The sequence below is a fragment of the Drosophila erecta genome, unplaced genomic scaffold, assembly GCF_003286155.1.
Source record: "Drosophila erecta strain 14021-0224.00,06,07 unplaced genomic scaffold, DereRS2 tig00000000-arrow-pilon, whole genome shotgun sequence".
Lineage (NCBI taxonomy): Eukaryota > Metazoa > Arthropoda > Insecta > Diptera > Drosophilidae > Drosophila > Drosophila erecta.
In genome coordinates this window covers 7,443,131-7,460,262 of record NW_020825194.1, presented here as the reverse complement: position 1 = coordinate 7,460,262, position 17,132 = coordinate 7,443,131, and the positions used below count along the sequence as shown (strand labels likewise).

General features: G+C 46.3%; 1 protein-coding gene across 3 annotated transcripts in view; it reads left to right on the top strand.

The window, feature by feature from the left end:
- Nucleotides 1–2,141: 2,141 nt before the first annotated feature.
- Nucleotides 2,142–17,132, top strand: part of LOC6554265 (titin) — a 38,706-nt gene continuing 23,715 nt past the window's right edge. Inside the window, exons 1-3 of one of the 3 annotated variants that reach the window (XM_026977649.1) lie at nucleotides 2,142–2,235; nucleotides 3,607–3,873; nucleotides 9,881–9,935. In XM_026977649.1, the coding sequence (XP_026833450.1) occupies nucleotides 9,925–9,935 (11 nt within the window). In that variant the 5' untranslated portion in view covers nucleotides 2,142–2,235; nucleotides 3,607–3,873; nucleotides 9,881–9,924. Of the gene's footprint in view, nucleotides 2,236–3,447; nucleotides 3,874–9,880; nucleotides 9,936–17,132 lie in introns of those variants that run through there. The other 2 variants (XM_026977642.1, XM_026977654.1) reach the window with 2 other exon arrangements.

Below are 17,132 nucleotides of genomic sequence, written 5' to 3'. Positions count from 1 at the left end.
CTCATACTGATGGCAGTCACAATTGATTGTATGTAAAAAATACATTTATTATTAAAAAAAAACACCCATTAAATTGGTGTAAATTCCCTAAATCAGTAGTACTAATTTAAACTGTTTTCTCGCCGCCTAAATGGTCTTTAAGCTTATTTGCTAAAATTGCTGGCTATTTCCAGTGAGCCACTTGGCAGCATCAGCACTAAAAGCCCCAACCCCCGCTGCGTGGCAACAGCGTAAAACTTTGATGGTCGAGAAGACAATAACAAAGTCCAGCGAAATTGGCCATGGCAAAGTTAAACATTTTCTGGAAATCAATTTACCCAGCTACACTTTCATGTTAAATCAATTGAACTCAGGCGTGCGTGGAGTGTCAGTTCGCTGGCATTCTGAAGTTCTGAAATTCTTGTTGGCCAGAAACAGATACAGATACAGATACCGTTAGTGCCGCATGGCGTGGCATGGCCCAATGCCCGCAGCTCATCCCGCTAACAAGGCTAATTGGTCATGATGCCTCTTCGCTCGACTCGCATCTCTACTCTCTGCTGGTCTTGGCCCTGGTCAGAGATCCTGTTTTTTGCCAGCTCCTCCTGGTTTCCTGTCCACCAGTCCACCCTCCCGTCCTCCTGTCCTCCAGTCCTCCAGTCCACCCACCTGTCCACGCGGCTTGACACCTGTCACATCACACAATGGAAATCAGTCGACGTTGTCGCTTGGCATTTGCCCCCGAACGAGTCACTCCTACTGGACTTTGGCCATCGAAAACTGTCGCTGCCTATTTATTTACTCAAGCGTTTGCACTGAGTTGTCCTGGTTTTTCGGTCTGGTTTTGTGGTCCTGATGGATGGCACTTAGCGAGGGTCGCCTCTGCGGTTGGTCCACTACAAAATAAGAAGAACAAACAGGGTGTGGTTAGCTGAATGCCACGGAAGCCCCAACATTTGAGTTCATCGCCAGTTGACTTAAATCCTCTTTCAAGTGAATACACAGCCTTAATGGGTAATGATTTTAATGGCACTCATTCGGCGACAGGTATTCTATATATGAATCATGATTCATAAACAGCAAAGAAAAAACCCAATCTGCGTTCGGTCATTTTTCCCAACAGCTCATTCTCTGAGATGCGATTCAAAATATTATATTATATTGAAACGAGCGCACAAAGAACTCGAAGTCGTAGAATGAGCCAAGTTTTGGTTGCCTTTGCACCCTGTACAATTGAAGCTGTGCCACCCACATTGCCACTATGGCCCCCTCGTGACCTCCCGACCTCCCAGAAACACCCACCGCCCCCCCGGTCGCCGCCTGTCATCCCAGCCAGCTCCATCTCCTTTCTGCTCGGAAAAAAAGCTTTGCATGTCCGGCATTTCGCACCAATTGCCATTAAATTTGCACGTATAAAGCGAAAATGCCAAAAATATTTCACGACAACGAGACGGCAGGAACATCAGAAACAGCGGCAACATCCCAGCAGCATCGGCAGCAGCAACAACAACTGGAGTCATACAACAAGAGCAAACACAACAAACACACAAGCACAACAAGCACAAACAGACACACACACCGCGCAGCAGCAACAACAACAGGCGACAATCGACAAAAGTTGGCAACACGTAGTCGGGATTGCCCTCCGTGCACTGAGAAAAATAAGTCTGCAGAACCAAACCTGATCTTACGCATTCATAGGAAACTCAGTTGAGTTGCTTGGGATTTTAATATTTTGTTGCTGTAATATTTATATATTTTGAAAAGTACTTATGCCAGATAGGAAATCAAATAATAATGCATGAATAAGCGTACTCCTATAAATTTAAAATGCCTCATAAAGTTGAAGATCCCCTTAGTTGTAATGCAATTTACTCTAATTGAGTTGGCATCGCATTTCTTTGAGTGCTCCGAATGCGATTGGTATTGGACAGCACTTCGAGTGACGGGAGCGGGTGGTTTTTGTTCCCGGCTTTTCTTTATGCCACTTTCGGAGATGCTGCCCCTTGTTGCTGTTGTTGCTGTGTTGATTGCTGTTCCATGGTGGCAATGCGACAAATTCCACGCTCAAATGTTCGACACGCGCCGGCGCAGTGGCGCAAATCTGGCGAGCCTCCTGACCAAAAGGACCAAGATGCTGAGCGCGGCCAAAGGATGCCGGCAAAGCGGAAATGTTCAGTTCATTAGCGAAACGTGCGCGTCGTGTAATGGACGTGCCACCGGCTCGGAAACAAGCCAAATTCCCCAGTTCAAACGGTTGGTAGAACTCGAACTCGCTTTTGGCCATCTTATACCATCGCGTGCAAAAGTGGCTAAAGTGAGTGAAAGAGTGAGTGAGGAGAGCGCGCGCGCGACTTGCAACTTATATTTTGGCCAAAAAAACCCAAAAAAAAAATCAAAGTAAAATAGAAAATGCGGGGAGACGAGACAAAGCCAAGTGCGAAATTGCCAACTTGGCGTCGAGTAATTAAATAATTAATTGAACTGAACAAAGGAATTTCGCAAGGCAAGCCAAGAAATGCGCAAAACAAGAAACAATTAACCGGCTTTAATTATAGGAAAGGTCAATACTACGCAGACGGGAGTCACGCACTTTTTTTTTCGGTTCTGTTCGGTCTACCGGGGATGCTATTTGTAGTTGGCTTAAACCGAAGAACCGGTTGGTCCAAAGCAGCCAAATCCAAGCCATATTTGTCGCCCCTTGTTTAATTAGAAGTCAACACCTGTACTTTGCATTTTGACTGGGTTCCTTCAGACTGTGTTTTTCTATACTTCACGTTTTTTCTACGCCTGGCCCAAACCAAACCGCAAAGAGCCGCTTGATGGCCAACTGACTGACTGAAGCGGCAAGAGCAGCAGCAGCAGCAAAAGCAGCAGCATCCACTACAGCATCATCATCATCATCATCACCATCGTCATCGTCATCATCATCATCATCTTCGTCGTCGTCGTCTTGGCCAATTCTTCTTCTGCCCGTTTTGGCCATGGCCAAGACCGCGACCACGAAGCTGCCGACCGAAGACCAAGAACTTGCCGAGCTGCAGAGCGTGTGAGCCGAGAGTCTTTGCTTTTGGCCAAAGTTACATGCTCGCCGCGCAGTCGACGTCGCCGTCGCCGTCGCTGCAGCAGCGCAGCGGCGTTGCTTTGAAGCCGGCTTCGGCGACGCCGACTGCGACGGCGACCGCGACAGCGACGGAGGCGGCGACTGCGGCGCAGTGAGATCCAATTGATGAGCAGTTTGCTTTTGCTTTTGCCTTTGCTTTTGCTCGCACACCATTTGAGTGTGTTTGTATTTGTGTTCTTAGCCGCGCTCTTTCTCCGTTTCGGCGTAGCTCTCTCTCTCCGCTGCAAGTTGTTGCTTTTGCTGCCGCTGCCCGCGTCGCAGCCGGCGTCGCTGCCACCACAGCTCATACCTTTGATTTAAAATAAAAAAAAATGGGAAAAAAAAACCGCCGCGCTACGTAGGCTATATAAATAAGCAGCGAGAAGCTATTGGGTCCGAGTCTCTTTGAATTTTATGAAGCGGTTGTATCTTGGTGGTGCCCCAAGCAGCCGAAACGAACCGCCAACAGAGAACATCACCATCCTCAGTTGGCCAAAAACCATTCTTTTGCCTTTTACCTCCAGTGGATTACCTTTGCCCTAAAAATATATAACTAACCAACAAGCAACGCAGATAAAACTGTCAAGTGAACACAAACATCGAGTTGAACAAACCCATGAAGTGCGCGAAATGTTGAGCTACGTGTAAAAGCGATTTAAAGGATCTTATAACTCTGTGAGATACAAATCAAAGATACAAATCGAAAGCAGAAAGAAAGTGGCTAGTGATCCCCCGGAATTCTTCGCAGAGTTCTAAACGACGAAATCCGTTCTGTTACTTACGTGAAAAAGGTGAGTTTCGTTTCGAGCAGCGTGAGTCCTTCGAAAAGGACTTTGTGGTGTATGAGCAGATTCAAGAAGTTCCAGAAGTTTCCAGTGGTTTACTGTGCTGAAAGATTTTTGATTCAATTTTATTTACAATTTTCAAATTATTTCAAGTGCTTAGAGGTTGCACAATTTTTCAATAAATTTAAAATGTTACATGCAATTAACAAGCAATTTGCTACTTCCAATCCATTGAGTCGAAACCTAATTGTTGAATTTATTTTAGGCAGTCAAGTGAAAGCATTTTTCGAGTCAGGGAATTTATTCAATTTATAGCCATGTTTCAATATTTATTAAAAATAAATCTGCATAGCTTTTCCCAAGACTTGTTGATTTTATTCAATACATTTTTCAATTATTATTTCCCGGGATGACTAGCTCCAGCATAGCTTCTGTAAATTAAAATTAATGCAGCGCCAGCTTCTATGGCTAATAATAATTAATTTACGGGCAATTTAAACCGGTGTTATGCACATGTGTAACGCGTTGCGCAATTGCTTGAAGCCCGATTCAATAATACTCGTAATTATTCATTTCCGCGACATTTTCCCCCATGGGGTTCTTACCACCCGATCGAAAAGTCCCATCGAACTGGGGTGTCAACTCTTTGTAGGGCAAAAACCAGACCTCCCATTAAGGCCATTTCCCCAGTGCTGGCCAGGGGGGAAGGGGTCACTGCAGTCGAGCGCCTGCATAAGCCGCTTTAATCTTTACGGCCGCCAATTAATAAAACTTAATTTGCTTACAACCAAATTAAAGCGAAAGTCAGCCAGGCGTTAAAACGGCCGCAAAGTTATTCATTCATAAAAGAAAAAAGAGGTTCGGTTCGGCTCGACGGCTGCTGGTGCAAATTGCAGCCATTCAGTCGGTGGCTGGCTCATTCATCCACAACTGGCTGCACCACCGCACCACTGCACCAATGCACCATTGCACCACTGCACCGCTAACGTAACTGCCACGCGCCGCGGCCCAGACTGCCTTTTGGCCTTTTGGTCTCTTGGCCACGGCCATTGTGCAAATAGTTGCCGCATGCACAGGCAAAAATATGTTACTTCTACGATCCATGATCCTACGATTAAAAACTTTAAGCAATTCATTTTTATGAAATTGTGCCTTGAGTAAGTGGAAAATGATGATCGCTATTATTTCGATCACTAGAAAAGTCTTGCCTTCCAGAACATTTGTAGAATTAGGAACCCTACGTCTAGAGACACATAATAATTTCTTAGAACTTCTTATTGTTATTCGTTCTAATGAATTTCAATGAACATTTCCACCGTGTGCTTTGGCATAATTTATGAAAAGCCAGCCTCCAGGCCGAAAATTTTCAGAGAGAGCAACTCTAATTAGAATTTATGCCCACACCAACTGGCGCGCAGCTTTAAATGGCCAACAGGCAAAAGCAGCGTCGACATTTGTCAAACTCGTAAAAACTAAAATAGCCCGAATGTAAAAGCTTTTAGTTAGCCATAAATAATACAAACTATGGCCGAACAACGAGCCCGACGAGACCCGCCATGAAAAGGCCCCCCTCACATGCCCCCCACACATAAAAGCCAAAACGATATATTTATAGTAGTTACAAGTGCACTGGTCTAGGTCCTGGTCCTGGTTTGGACCATGTTCCATGGCTGCTGCTGCTGCTGCTGCTCCTGCTTCCCGAATCCCAGTTCCTTTGGCCGGGGGCCCAATAAAAAATGCAAATAAAACGCTGCCGCAATATGTGACCATCGGACCCACTCCCATTTCGTTTGTTTTTTCTTTTTGGTCCCACTGGCTGGCAAACATTTGCAACCTGAAATGACTTTGAGTGTTATTTGGTTGGCCAGAGATTTCATTGGCAGCTGGCCAGAGCGTTTGAGCCTGACATTTGAAGGGCCCTGACCATGACTGGACTCCAGAGCATTCAGCATCCAGCATCCAACATCCAGCATTCAGGGCAGGAGCAGCAGGTGTTTGGCTGAGTCTCCCTTTTTATTTGGGGGAGATGCACGGGAAGCCATGTAAGAGTGTCCTGCTCGGAAATAGTGTGATTTATAGACAATTTCCAAAGGGGGCAGGAAAAGGGAGCAGAGCAAATTTTGACATTGGCTTTTTGTCTGCAGCGGCGCCAGCAGGAATACAGATTTATTGATGAGCCAACAGGAAACATGGCCAATACGGATATCGGAACTGGAGTCTAGTTGTAGTTGTTGTTGCGGCTGCCCCATTCCCAATCCGATTTCATTCTGTGGTTTCAGCGTTTTTTTCCAGATTCCACGGCACATCTGCTGCAGCATTTTAATTAAAAATGCCTGAAATGTCTCCCCATATATATGTATATATAGTGTGTAGTGTTTAGTGGAGTCAGGCAGTGGCAGTAATGACATAAATGCCTCGACTTAGGGCACTTTAAGTCGTGTGGTTTCGACTGCGGTTGCGATTGAACAAGAACAGAGTCTTCAATGTGGCGAACTTCCGCTGCCTCTGGCTAAAATAGAAAGATAGATAGGCACAAACTTTGTTAGAACTCCATCACTCAGGGGAGCGAATCGCAAAGTTCGACACTTTTGCGAAGTTTACGAGCTTATCGCCGGCCAACGCTGCGTATGCGAAACTTTATCCACCTGCGGGTTGGCTGAACTGTAGCAGATCTGCGACTTTCCATAGTCACTATTGAAAGTGATTTACAATAATTTCTAGTCTTTTGTTTGGACGCTTTTTTGGTGATGTTTACACACACGTCTTGTACTGCGTTGGGCGGCATTATCATAACAATTAAAAGACGCTGCAGCCAAGTGGCTGGAACTTTATTCGGCTTCTTGGGCTCCCTAACTTTTATGTTAATTTATTTTAATTTTCGTATCTTGAAAAGAAAGATTAAAGCAACTGCGGAGGACAGCTCCCTCCGCGTTCAGCCGAAATGCGCAGAAAAAAAGTCTTTAAAATATTTAATTGGCTGCCATGAAGCTACTATTTTAAGTTATGATGCGGGCTCTGACATCAGCACGCCAGAATAACATAATACGAGTATAAGAATACCAACAGAACATCACAAGATCACAATATCACATACCAAAGAAAGGAGCCCTCGAGAAGCCGACAAATTACATAATGATAGGCTGGCCCAGGCTAATGTACCATTGTTGAGGCTCCCAGTTTGCCGTTAGGCAAGTGGAGATGGACCACAACCGTGGACAGAAAAGAACCGGAGGAGAAGCCATCGTGACAGGAGGAGGAGGAGCACCACGTCACATCACATCGCATAATTTAATTAGACCCAGTGTATGCAAATGATATGCTGCGCTAATTGAGTGAAAAGCTGTGCGAAAGCCTAATGAGCCGAGGCCGGGTCATGCATCTCGTATCTGAATCTTCCATCTGGTGCGGGTATCTCGTAGTTTTCGTATCTGCCGGATGCAAGCCGCTCCGGCGTGACTGCCACACTCGGTTATCAGTTAATCCGATTACGACGCTGCCTCTGAACCCATAACACACAAAAACAGTCCCTGTCGATGGCCAATATCATGGGATTTGTGCGAGGTTTTATGGCTTTAAAGGTGCAGAAATTATGTCGCTCTGATTCTTAATCATGAATTGCAGCATTGATTCTATGAAATTATAGCAATAGTTCTTCTCAAATTTAAAGACCGCCCATAGGTATTTGCTTTGTGAGTCAGTTAACATTTAAAATTAGACAAATGACCGACGTATGCTTAATGGTTTTGGCTCTGAATAATACCTACATATGCGTCCATTAGCCGTTTTGAAATCTTATCTATCGACTTGAGATAACCAAAGCTGCATTTTCAAGAGACCGAACAAATTAAATTGTGACGCTAGCAGTTTTTCGCATATTTTCACCTTGGGCATCATTTCTGCGCATTTCAAAGACACTTGAAAAAAACGAACCCAAACTGAACATCATTCCCGCCAGATATTTCTTGTGATCTTAAAGTTTAATTGAGTAAATCGGTTTATGTGCGGCATTAGCATTGTGACTCTGTGTATTTTTCTACGTGTTTCTATGGGCCCAAAGAAAGTAAGCGCAACTAAGCACATTACGACCAAGCGACGACACTTGTCTCGCATTACGCCCAAGTACCAAGTAGCCAAGTGGCAAGATGGCCAAGTAGCCAAGCAGCAAAGTAGCCAAGGTTAAATCGTGGTCTAGAACCAGGGAACTTGTGGCAAGAACTCCGACTTTAAAGTGTGTCGTGGTGGGGCGCGAATTTCTCTAACCCAAATTGTTGTTGCCGTTGGATTTGCTGAAGTCTCGGAAGTTTCTGTCTGAAGTGGCTGCGATCTGGTTTGCAGCCACCGATGGTTTTCGAGTTCAATAGCCAAAGAAAGTGTCGGACGGTAGAAAGAAAAAGTGTGCGGAGCGAGTGGAACCAAATGGCGACATAGATTTCATTGGCCATTCCCAATGCAAGTGGAGTGGCTAGAGGAGCGGCCCACCTGGCGTATGCGTAATGCCTATTATCAGCCGCAAAATGCATTTGGCAAGTGGCTGTTAATGGCCATTTCGCGGGGTGTTAATGCAAGTGGCCATTCCATTTTGGCCACAGGATGGGGGCGAGTTCCTGGCCCGTCATTAAAGCCATTCCGAAGTCCATTAACGCGACTGGGCCGAGTAAAAAAAGAAAAATAAAACCCTGAAAGGCATTTTGGCATGGCTCTTAGAGCTCTAGAAAACCCAATTTGATTCAATTTCAAATGGCGAGCATAATGGCCAATGAGGCCAATAGCAAAGTAGGGCCCACAAATTCAATGCGGTCAAGGTGTCAACGCGCACGATGGCCAAAACTACTGCACAAATTAAATATATGTTTTTCTCTGGTTATTATTGGTGCGCAAACGGGTCTACCAAACATCCAAAACTTAACTGTTATGGGGCCAGCACAATTAAGCCAACGGTGCGCCAGCAAATATCAGGGCCCAAAGCCAATAAATTAATTCAATTACCCTAAGGCCAGAAACCAAAAATCGAGAAACCCAAAACCAAAAACCAAAAACCCAAAATAGGCAAATCAAGTTCGGCCATTTCTTCTCCTCTTTCTGGCCGAAGATCGAAGAAATTCCTTTCTTTTGTGAGAAAATATGCGAAAAGTCGTCGCCTGCGTTTGAATGGCCAAAAGAAATCGGCTGGCCGAAAGCAAAGATCCCAAAAAGAAATATATACATACACGTATACAAAAAACTTGTTGTGAGCCCCGCGGCTCTTGGATAGAAAAATAGATAGCGGCGGTGAAGGGGCTGTGTTGACGCGAAGATGTTTCTGCGATTCGTGAATGAAATTAATTTCCATTGTATTTGGTGGGGTAAGTAAGTAAGCCATAAAAGAAATACAGTTACGTTTTAAGGCGGCAAAATATTGCAAATGAAAATGGATGTGAGAATCGGGCGATGATATGGAGATTGATCACCCGAATGGTCTATAAAATTGAACTCATTATGGGCCTATGCTGATTTCTTATTGCGGTTCACATAGAAGCTGGCTGAAATCCCTAATGAGCTGGAAGCTCCCGCTTCTGGCGGGATTTTTATTGTGGCCACTGCCATACTCGTATAAATTCCGAATCATCAGCATTCTGCAGAAACTGTGCGGTTTCTGTTTAATCAGCATGATCATTTAGACATTTCACTCGGCTTAGTCAGACAGAATAAACCGCGCGAATAAATTTAAATCAGTTCAATTAAACGAGGAACGAGGAACATCCGAATAATAAACAGTTTGCCCACCCTTTCGATGACGACAGCACGCGAGTTGTCGGATTTCGATGGTCTGACACATGTGGATACTACAGATATACATCTGGCTTTTGTGGGGGGGCTTTCGTGTCGCTAGCTGCTCAGTGACCCAAATTCGGGGACGTAACTCTTGTTTTCTTCTGATTTACATTCCAACACACACCGATTGCGATCGACTGTGGGTTCTAATGATCCATCACAGCCTGGCTAATCGATTTCCCCACTCTCTGTCTGCTTTCAGGTATGTAAGCTCCATTCCAGATGACATTTTAGCCAAGAATCCGGATGGGCACAAGGTAATTGAGACGTCAGTCTGTCGGCGCTGAGAAGTATGCAATGATAAATTGGACGGCAAACAAATGGCTGCACTTTTTGTGCCGCTGCGCTGCTTAACTGCTTCAATTTGCATAAATAAATAATTTAGCAGTGCATTCGTTCGGCGCTGAAACAATAAAAGCCAGCAAATTGAGTCGCGAAATGAAGCAGTATGAAAAAGGGGCGGACAGAAGCTGGTATCCATCTAATTTATGCAGCTGGAAAGCAATCAGAGCAGCTCCTTCCCGCAGGAGGAGCTGTGGCTCCTGGGTGGCCAGGAGTAAGGTGCGTGCCTCGACAACAGACAAAAGTCGGGACATGGGCTTTGAGTCCTCCTGATGAGGCAATACACCAGTGCTTTCATCCTTAGACATGGCGCTCATTATTGAAGAGGTTACGGGTACACAGGTCGACTATCCCATCCGGCACATCCTTGCATCCCGGCATATCCTTGTGCGGGGAAATTCCAACGCTTCTGCATTGTTTTGCCTTTGCCACTTGACTTCATTGCCTTCAAGTGCCACAAGCCCCTTCCTTTGGCATTTTGCAACCCTTTTTTTTGCTTTTTTGCCATTTCAGTCGGCTTTAAGCCCCAGTTCAGCGTCAGCTTGAATGGAGCTGGAAAACAATACGTTGGCTTCTAATTGAAATGCAAAATAAATGTTTTGCCATTTCCGAGTGGACAGGTCAGCGGCTTTTGTGGTGTGACACTTGCAGTTGGCCGAACAATGGCCATGAAATTGATGGCAAAGTTGAAATTCGTGTTTTAAATGTCGCTGCATAATTTATTGTGCACTCACTTCACGGGAATCAAAATCCATATATCGAGCAGTCAATTTATTTTGGCTCATGCAATTATCTAGAATTTCGTGGGGTTGAAAGCTCGTCCGCGATGGCAAAATCAATTTCAAGCCAATTTGCAGGCGCTAATAAATTGAGTTAAAAATTTGGAAATATAAATTTCTACTTGCCACATTTCGGGGTGCACTTCAAACCCCCAGGAAAATAGGCATTGCTCTTCTGTCATCTGACGAATTTTCTAATTTAGATTCATTTTGTTTAGTGCCTCGATAAGCTTGCTTATTTTTCGACTCCACAGAATGTTTTTCTGGCTAATAATACGGGGGGAAATTCTCGATTGAGAATGATTTTTTCGAGTGGCTGGTTAAGATCGTTTATCAGGCGGCCAGAGTCCGCTGTGGGCGCTTCTAATTGGGCATACGTGTGCTCGATGGCACAGTCATTCCATTCCATTCCATACCAAGCCGGACCAGGCCAGGCCGTCAAGTGTTATGGCAAGTATTTATACTTATACGAACATCATAATGCGGAAACTCTACCCGAAATGCCTGGCAGTGGCGGTCGGTTCTAAGAACCCGCCTCTGTTAATAAGAATAAAAACTGGTTGGGGTTTAATAGCCCCCCACTGGCTGAATCTTCTGCCAGCGTAATAGCCAAGTTGACCAGCCATGAAATTCAATTTCATTCCATCTCTCATTCGGCTACTTTTTTCGGAACATTCTCGGAAGTTGGCTTAGTTTATGATGGGGTAGCCAAAGTGTAAAGTGCATTAACCGCCGCTGAGCCACTAGAATTAAAGCCCCACATCTGGATAGACCAAATAAAGGAACCCGAAAAGTATAAGTAAGCCCATGTTTGCCCAGGCCCAGCACAACACACCTGCATAACTTTTACCGAGACAACCACTTTCCATGGCGGTCTCTTAATAGGTTTTTATATCGCTCGCAGAGAACACTTTCCTTTGTCCGGGGGGCATTACCGAACCAACAAATAAACTGGACGGAACCTGGCCAAATAAAAGTGAAATTGCCGTGGCAAATTTGTTTTCTCAATGAGCATAGTTTCTGCTGGTCCAAATCTCACGTTCATCTCTTAATGACGGTACATCATTTTAATTATTCCAATGCACGTGCTGAAATGTTAAGAAAATGCGTTGAAAGGGCACTTTTTCCATGTAATAAAGTGCTTCCTCTCCTCCTTCGACTCTACTGATAAATCGCATCTAGCTGGGCTGGCCTGGAGCACCTGTGAAATTGGTCCCAGCATCTCCAGAACCCCGAGATCCCCAAGATCCCAAAGATCCCGATCTCAATCCCGATTCCAAAACCGATTGCAGACTGCGCTTGGGGCGCCGTTCGATGGCCCATCTGACTATCAAGTGGGAATGGGCCGGGTATCGCCTTTTGGCCTGGCCAGAATGGGATGTGCTTTTCGGGATTTATTTGTGTGGAAATGAGCAGCTAACGGTATATGAATCATGACTTTGGCAGGCAGCATGATTTAAAACACTCACTCATATGCGGCGGCGTCGGCGGCATTGGTTCTTCTTCGGATTTGCAGTTTGCAGTTTGCAGTTTGCAGTTTGCAGCTGCAGTGTGAGTGCCATGACTTTATGCTGCAGTCTGGCCAGGTCGTTTGTAGCTGGCCTGGCCTGGTCTGGCCTGGTCTGGGCCAGGTTAAGACCACAAGACGCTTCCCTCGCCGTTCGGCTGTTTGCGCATATTTTAGCACATTTTGCCCTGTCCAACTCGAAGCTCCAAAGCTCTCCTCGATCGGCGATCGCGACGCGACTTTGTAGCGCGTAGGAAAACGTGCGATTTCAAGTTGACAGCACAGCTATGCCATATCCCATATGCTATGTGGCTTGAACCCGAGCCCATCCCCATCCCCATCCCCATCCTCTTCCTCTTCACCTGGTGGAGTCGGTACTGGTACTGGTAGTGGTACTCCGCCTGTCTGCCTACCTGAAATCAGCTGGAAAAGGCAACGTTTTTCATTTTCTACATTTTAATGCAATTTTTAATTTATTTGTTTTGTCGAGGCAGCGACACAGACAGGGACAGCGACTCCAGAGCTCCAGCTCCAACTCCAGAGCCTCAGAGCTCCAGAGCTCCAGCTCCGAGTCCAACTCCAGCTCTCTATCGGCGGACAACGCATGTATTCCTCATTGATTGGCATTTCCTGGTTGGCAGCATTAGACTGGCCAAGTCAAGTGAATTCCTCGAAGCGGCCAAGAACAAGGATGAGGCCCACAACTCCACAGCTCCAGAGCTCCAGAGCTCCAGAGCTCCAGACTTGGTTGTTTTTCCCTCCACTTCGAGGAAGGGGGACACATATATTCGCTGCATCGACTTTGAGCAAGTTCGCCCTGGGCATTTGTAATTATCCAACTGGCCAATGAGTCACTGGGAATGATCGATGCTGACTTGCAGATCGGCAGTGGCAAAACAATGCGAGATCAGCCCCATGACATCACTGATCACTGGCGAAATAGAGTCGCATCCGGGCCATTCCCATGCCTGTCTTTGGTAGCATCCCCTGGCTCTAATAATAATTTTGGCCAGCACTTCACATGCCAAATTACACGGCCATGAGTAATCACATTAACCAGTCTCGAACCGAAAACGCGCCAAAAGCGCGCGCTCATTGATCCACTTTTCGCAAAATCTGCTCCCCAATCACGTAGCCAAAAAATAGCTTTTTTGCTTACGTTTATTTGGCTAACTGTTTTTGGCCTGGCTGAATTCGAATTGAACGCATTTCTGGCGGCTTTGGCATAATTAGAACCAGTTTGCTGGGATAGAAGGCGTAACTCTCTTCGAAATCACAGCTTAAATGATAGTTATATATTTAGATATGGTACATAACTCTGCTGCAGTTACTTAAGCATTTCGTTCCGCTTGAGTTTCATTTAAATTCGCAGAGCGTCTGGCATTTGAGCACCTTGATTCACCTGTCTCTTTGTTTTATGACTCAAATTGCAAATCGATTTGAATGTTGTATAACCTAGTCGATTGACACGTGTAGGCGTCGTTAGGTTTTCGCCGGGTTTTCGGGTTTTCGGGCCAAACGGCTTCAAATGGCCAAGAACCAAATGTGCTGCTCTCAAATTCAAAATCACGTTTGGAAAATCGCGCTGAAAATTGACCCCGAAAACCGGAGTGCCCCGGAGCGAAAATGCCTAATTGTGATGTTGATTTTAATTAAGCGAACCGCGCAAAAAATGGGGAAGCTCATTAGTCAGCGGCGAGCTAGAAATCGCATGCAGCTGCATTTGCAACTTGCAACAACTGGGGGAAATCAGAACGCTTCTTCGGCAACAAACTTGACCCCAAGAAAAAGAGAAATTTGTGGCAAGCGAAAAAATGAGGCTCGAAACAAAATCAGCTCACGATCTTCCGCAGTTTCAGTTCAGTTGGTGTTTGCTGCTGCTGCTGGGTCAGTCCACATATGGCTCCAGCCTCCAGCTACTGGTATCTGCTGGCTACTGGCCAGTGGCTTCTGGTTGCATGCCGCATGCTCCGTGCTCCATGCTGCATGCTGCATGCTGCAAGCGAGCACTCGGTAGCCAGCGTCATCAAGATTTGTCACAAATCAAGGCGGGCAGGCCACTAATCCAGTTCAAGTGGTGCCTCCGACACAGCGAAAATGGCAAATTGCCGTCGCGCTGCTGGCGGTGGAAAAGGAGTTGCTGTTGCCAGTTGCAGTGGCAAGTCGGCGTTGGCGTGCCACCAACCAGCATCCATACACTTGAACAAATCAAGCGCAGCTCACGAAACTTTTGTGCCCACCAATAGCACATTTCGATCCTAGAAAAAGGGGTGCAGTTGTGGGCTCTTGTACATTTTTAGTGGTTTTCTAAGAGTAGGTGATCCTTTTCGGCCAGTGTAGGAGTGGCAAGCCGTGGAGTCGTGCTGGGCAGCTTCCGCATGCCGACAAGTGACTCACAAGTCGGTCTCCAAAGAAGTTCGGTTTTGGTTTTGGCGCGTTTGTTTGCTTGCTCGGTTTGTTGGCCACCACTCGGCACCGTTATGTTTGCAGATCGTGCTTGTTGGCCAAGTGAGCTTTATTAATCTCGAGCCAGCTCCTTCAATTTGGCCGCTGAAGATGAAGATGGTGCCGAAAGTGCCACAAGGTCGATCGGTGCTAAGGCCAAGCTCAAATTTGCATGGGGTCGAAGATTTGCATCTAACTATCTGCCAATCTGGCAATCAGACCTCATTTCTGTTACCACTATCACCGCACTTTCTGTAATTGTCGCCGCGAAATTCGCCGGCCACCATCGAAACCCTGATGCAATTGCAAGGTCGCACATTCCCAGGGGCCAACTGCAAATTGGCTGCTTTCCGGGGTTCAAGCCGCAACAATTTGGCCGACAATTGGCCACAACTATGCGATGTACTCGATTGGCAATAGGCCCACGTGTTAGGGTCCACCAGCAGCATCCGCAGCAGCAGCAACAACTGCAGCAGCCACATTTGCAGCAGCGAGTCGAGATTTATGAGGATGACGTGCACAACCAAGGGAATACAGCACACTTGGAGAAATGGGGCAGTCGCTTCTAGAAACACCCAAAAATAAATGGGATTCTGTTGAATTTACTAACAATAAGCCATTTCAATTTATAAAACCTTCAAGGAACGACATGTCACATGTTTGTGGTTAATTTACAGTGCACCGAACGAAATAACTATGAAGTAACAAGAAATGCAATTTGCGATTGCTGCTGCACCGTTAAATGTGTGGCACAGCGGCGATCGAAAGAACACAAAACCAAATTAACGCCAAATGCAACAGCAACATCCAATGCAACAGCCAATTGCAATTGCAATTGCAATCGAAGAAGTGTAATGCGATAAGCTTAGTGGGATTGGGATGCGGATGGGGATGGGATGGGGATAGGCATCGGGATGGGGGCCACCATCTCCAGATGGACGCGTGAGGTTGGGGTCAAAGCTGCGGCATTCTGACGGGACCTGGAATGGGAAGCGCAGGATCGCCTCGCTTCGGATCGGATCGCATCGGATCGCATTGCATCGCATTGCATCGCATCGCATCGCATCGCATCGCCTCGGTTTCGAGCCAAAGACTGTGTGCTAAATGTCAGTTTGATACTGGGGCCAGAATCCAATTAAAGCTGCAGGCCGCACAGTTGCAGCTAGCAACTTGCAACTGGCAAGCAGCAAATTGCAAATTGCCATCGATCTGCTGGCTGGGATCTCCTGGTCGATGGCGATGTCGATGTCGATGGGTCGTCGTTAGATGCGTGCGCCAAAGTGTATTTGTGGGTCATGGTACCATGGTACCAATCTCGTGGAGACACGGACAACAGACATGGGACACGACAGCCGACACAAGATAGCTCTCTGACAAGAGACACCTTTTGATATGCTAACGAAGGCTTTTCCATTTCCATTGGAGCCACCTTGTTCCTGTTCCCTCTGCCCTCCAGCGAGCTCGTGCTCCGACTGTCAAAATGCTGCCCATGGATGGCCTAGCTGGGAAATTTTCCCACCCTCCATTGAGGCCGTCTGCTGCCTTGGTAAAATGTAAATTTTCGTTTGTTTGCCGCTCCGCGCAGTGCCACACATTTATATTAGTGCTGAACTGGGCCGAGTTGCAGCTGCAGCTGGGCGAAAAGGAGATGAGAAATGGGAACTAGAAACTGGGAGTTGCAACTGCCACTGTCACTGCAACTGCAACTCCACGCATGCGCAGATGCCGCTGCAGCTCCCCTGCCAATTTCCCAGCCTGTCCGCTGGCTACCCTTTGTGGGCATTGCGACCCGGTCAAGGAGGAGGAGTTCTCCATTCCATACCATGCCATACCACACCATACCATACCATGGCATATTCCTTATGCAAATAGCGACCGGCACTCTTCACGCATGAAGACTTCGCCTGGACCTGAATACATTTTTCAAAACGCACTTGGCCATTCCATTGTTGGATGAAGATGCATTGCTCGCCTTGCCCTTGCCAGCATTTTCCCCCCAAAAAAACAGCAAACAAAAAGCGCAGAAAATGAAAAAAAAATCTTGCAAATTTCCCATGACCGATATACGCCCCGGGCCAAGTTGGCCAAGTTAACAAGCGCCTGCCTCTTTTTGGGTAAAAGTTTCCATCTTCCGAGTGCAGCGGCTTTTGGTCACTTCATTCACAAATTGAATTTGTGTCACACACATGGCTGCTCAGTTGGTTGGCTGTTGGCTGTTGGCTAGATGGCAACCCAGGCAGCTGGCTGGTGACCACCCCTTTATTTGGTCTTAACCCAAATACTGAAATGCGGCAGAAATGCGAAAGAATAAAAATTGTTTACCATTTAGCCGCGGCAGAATAATTACCGCAACAAGTTGCTGCTTGCTCTCCTGATGGCTG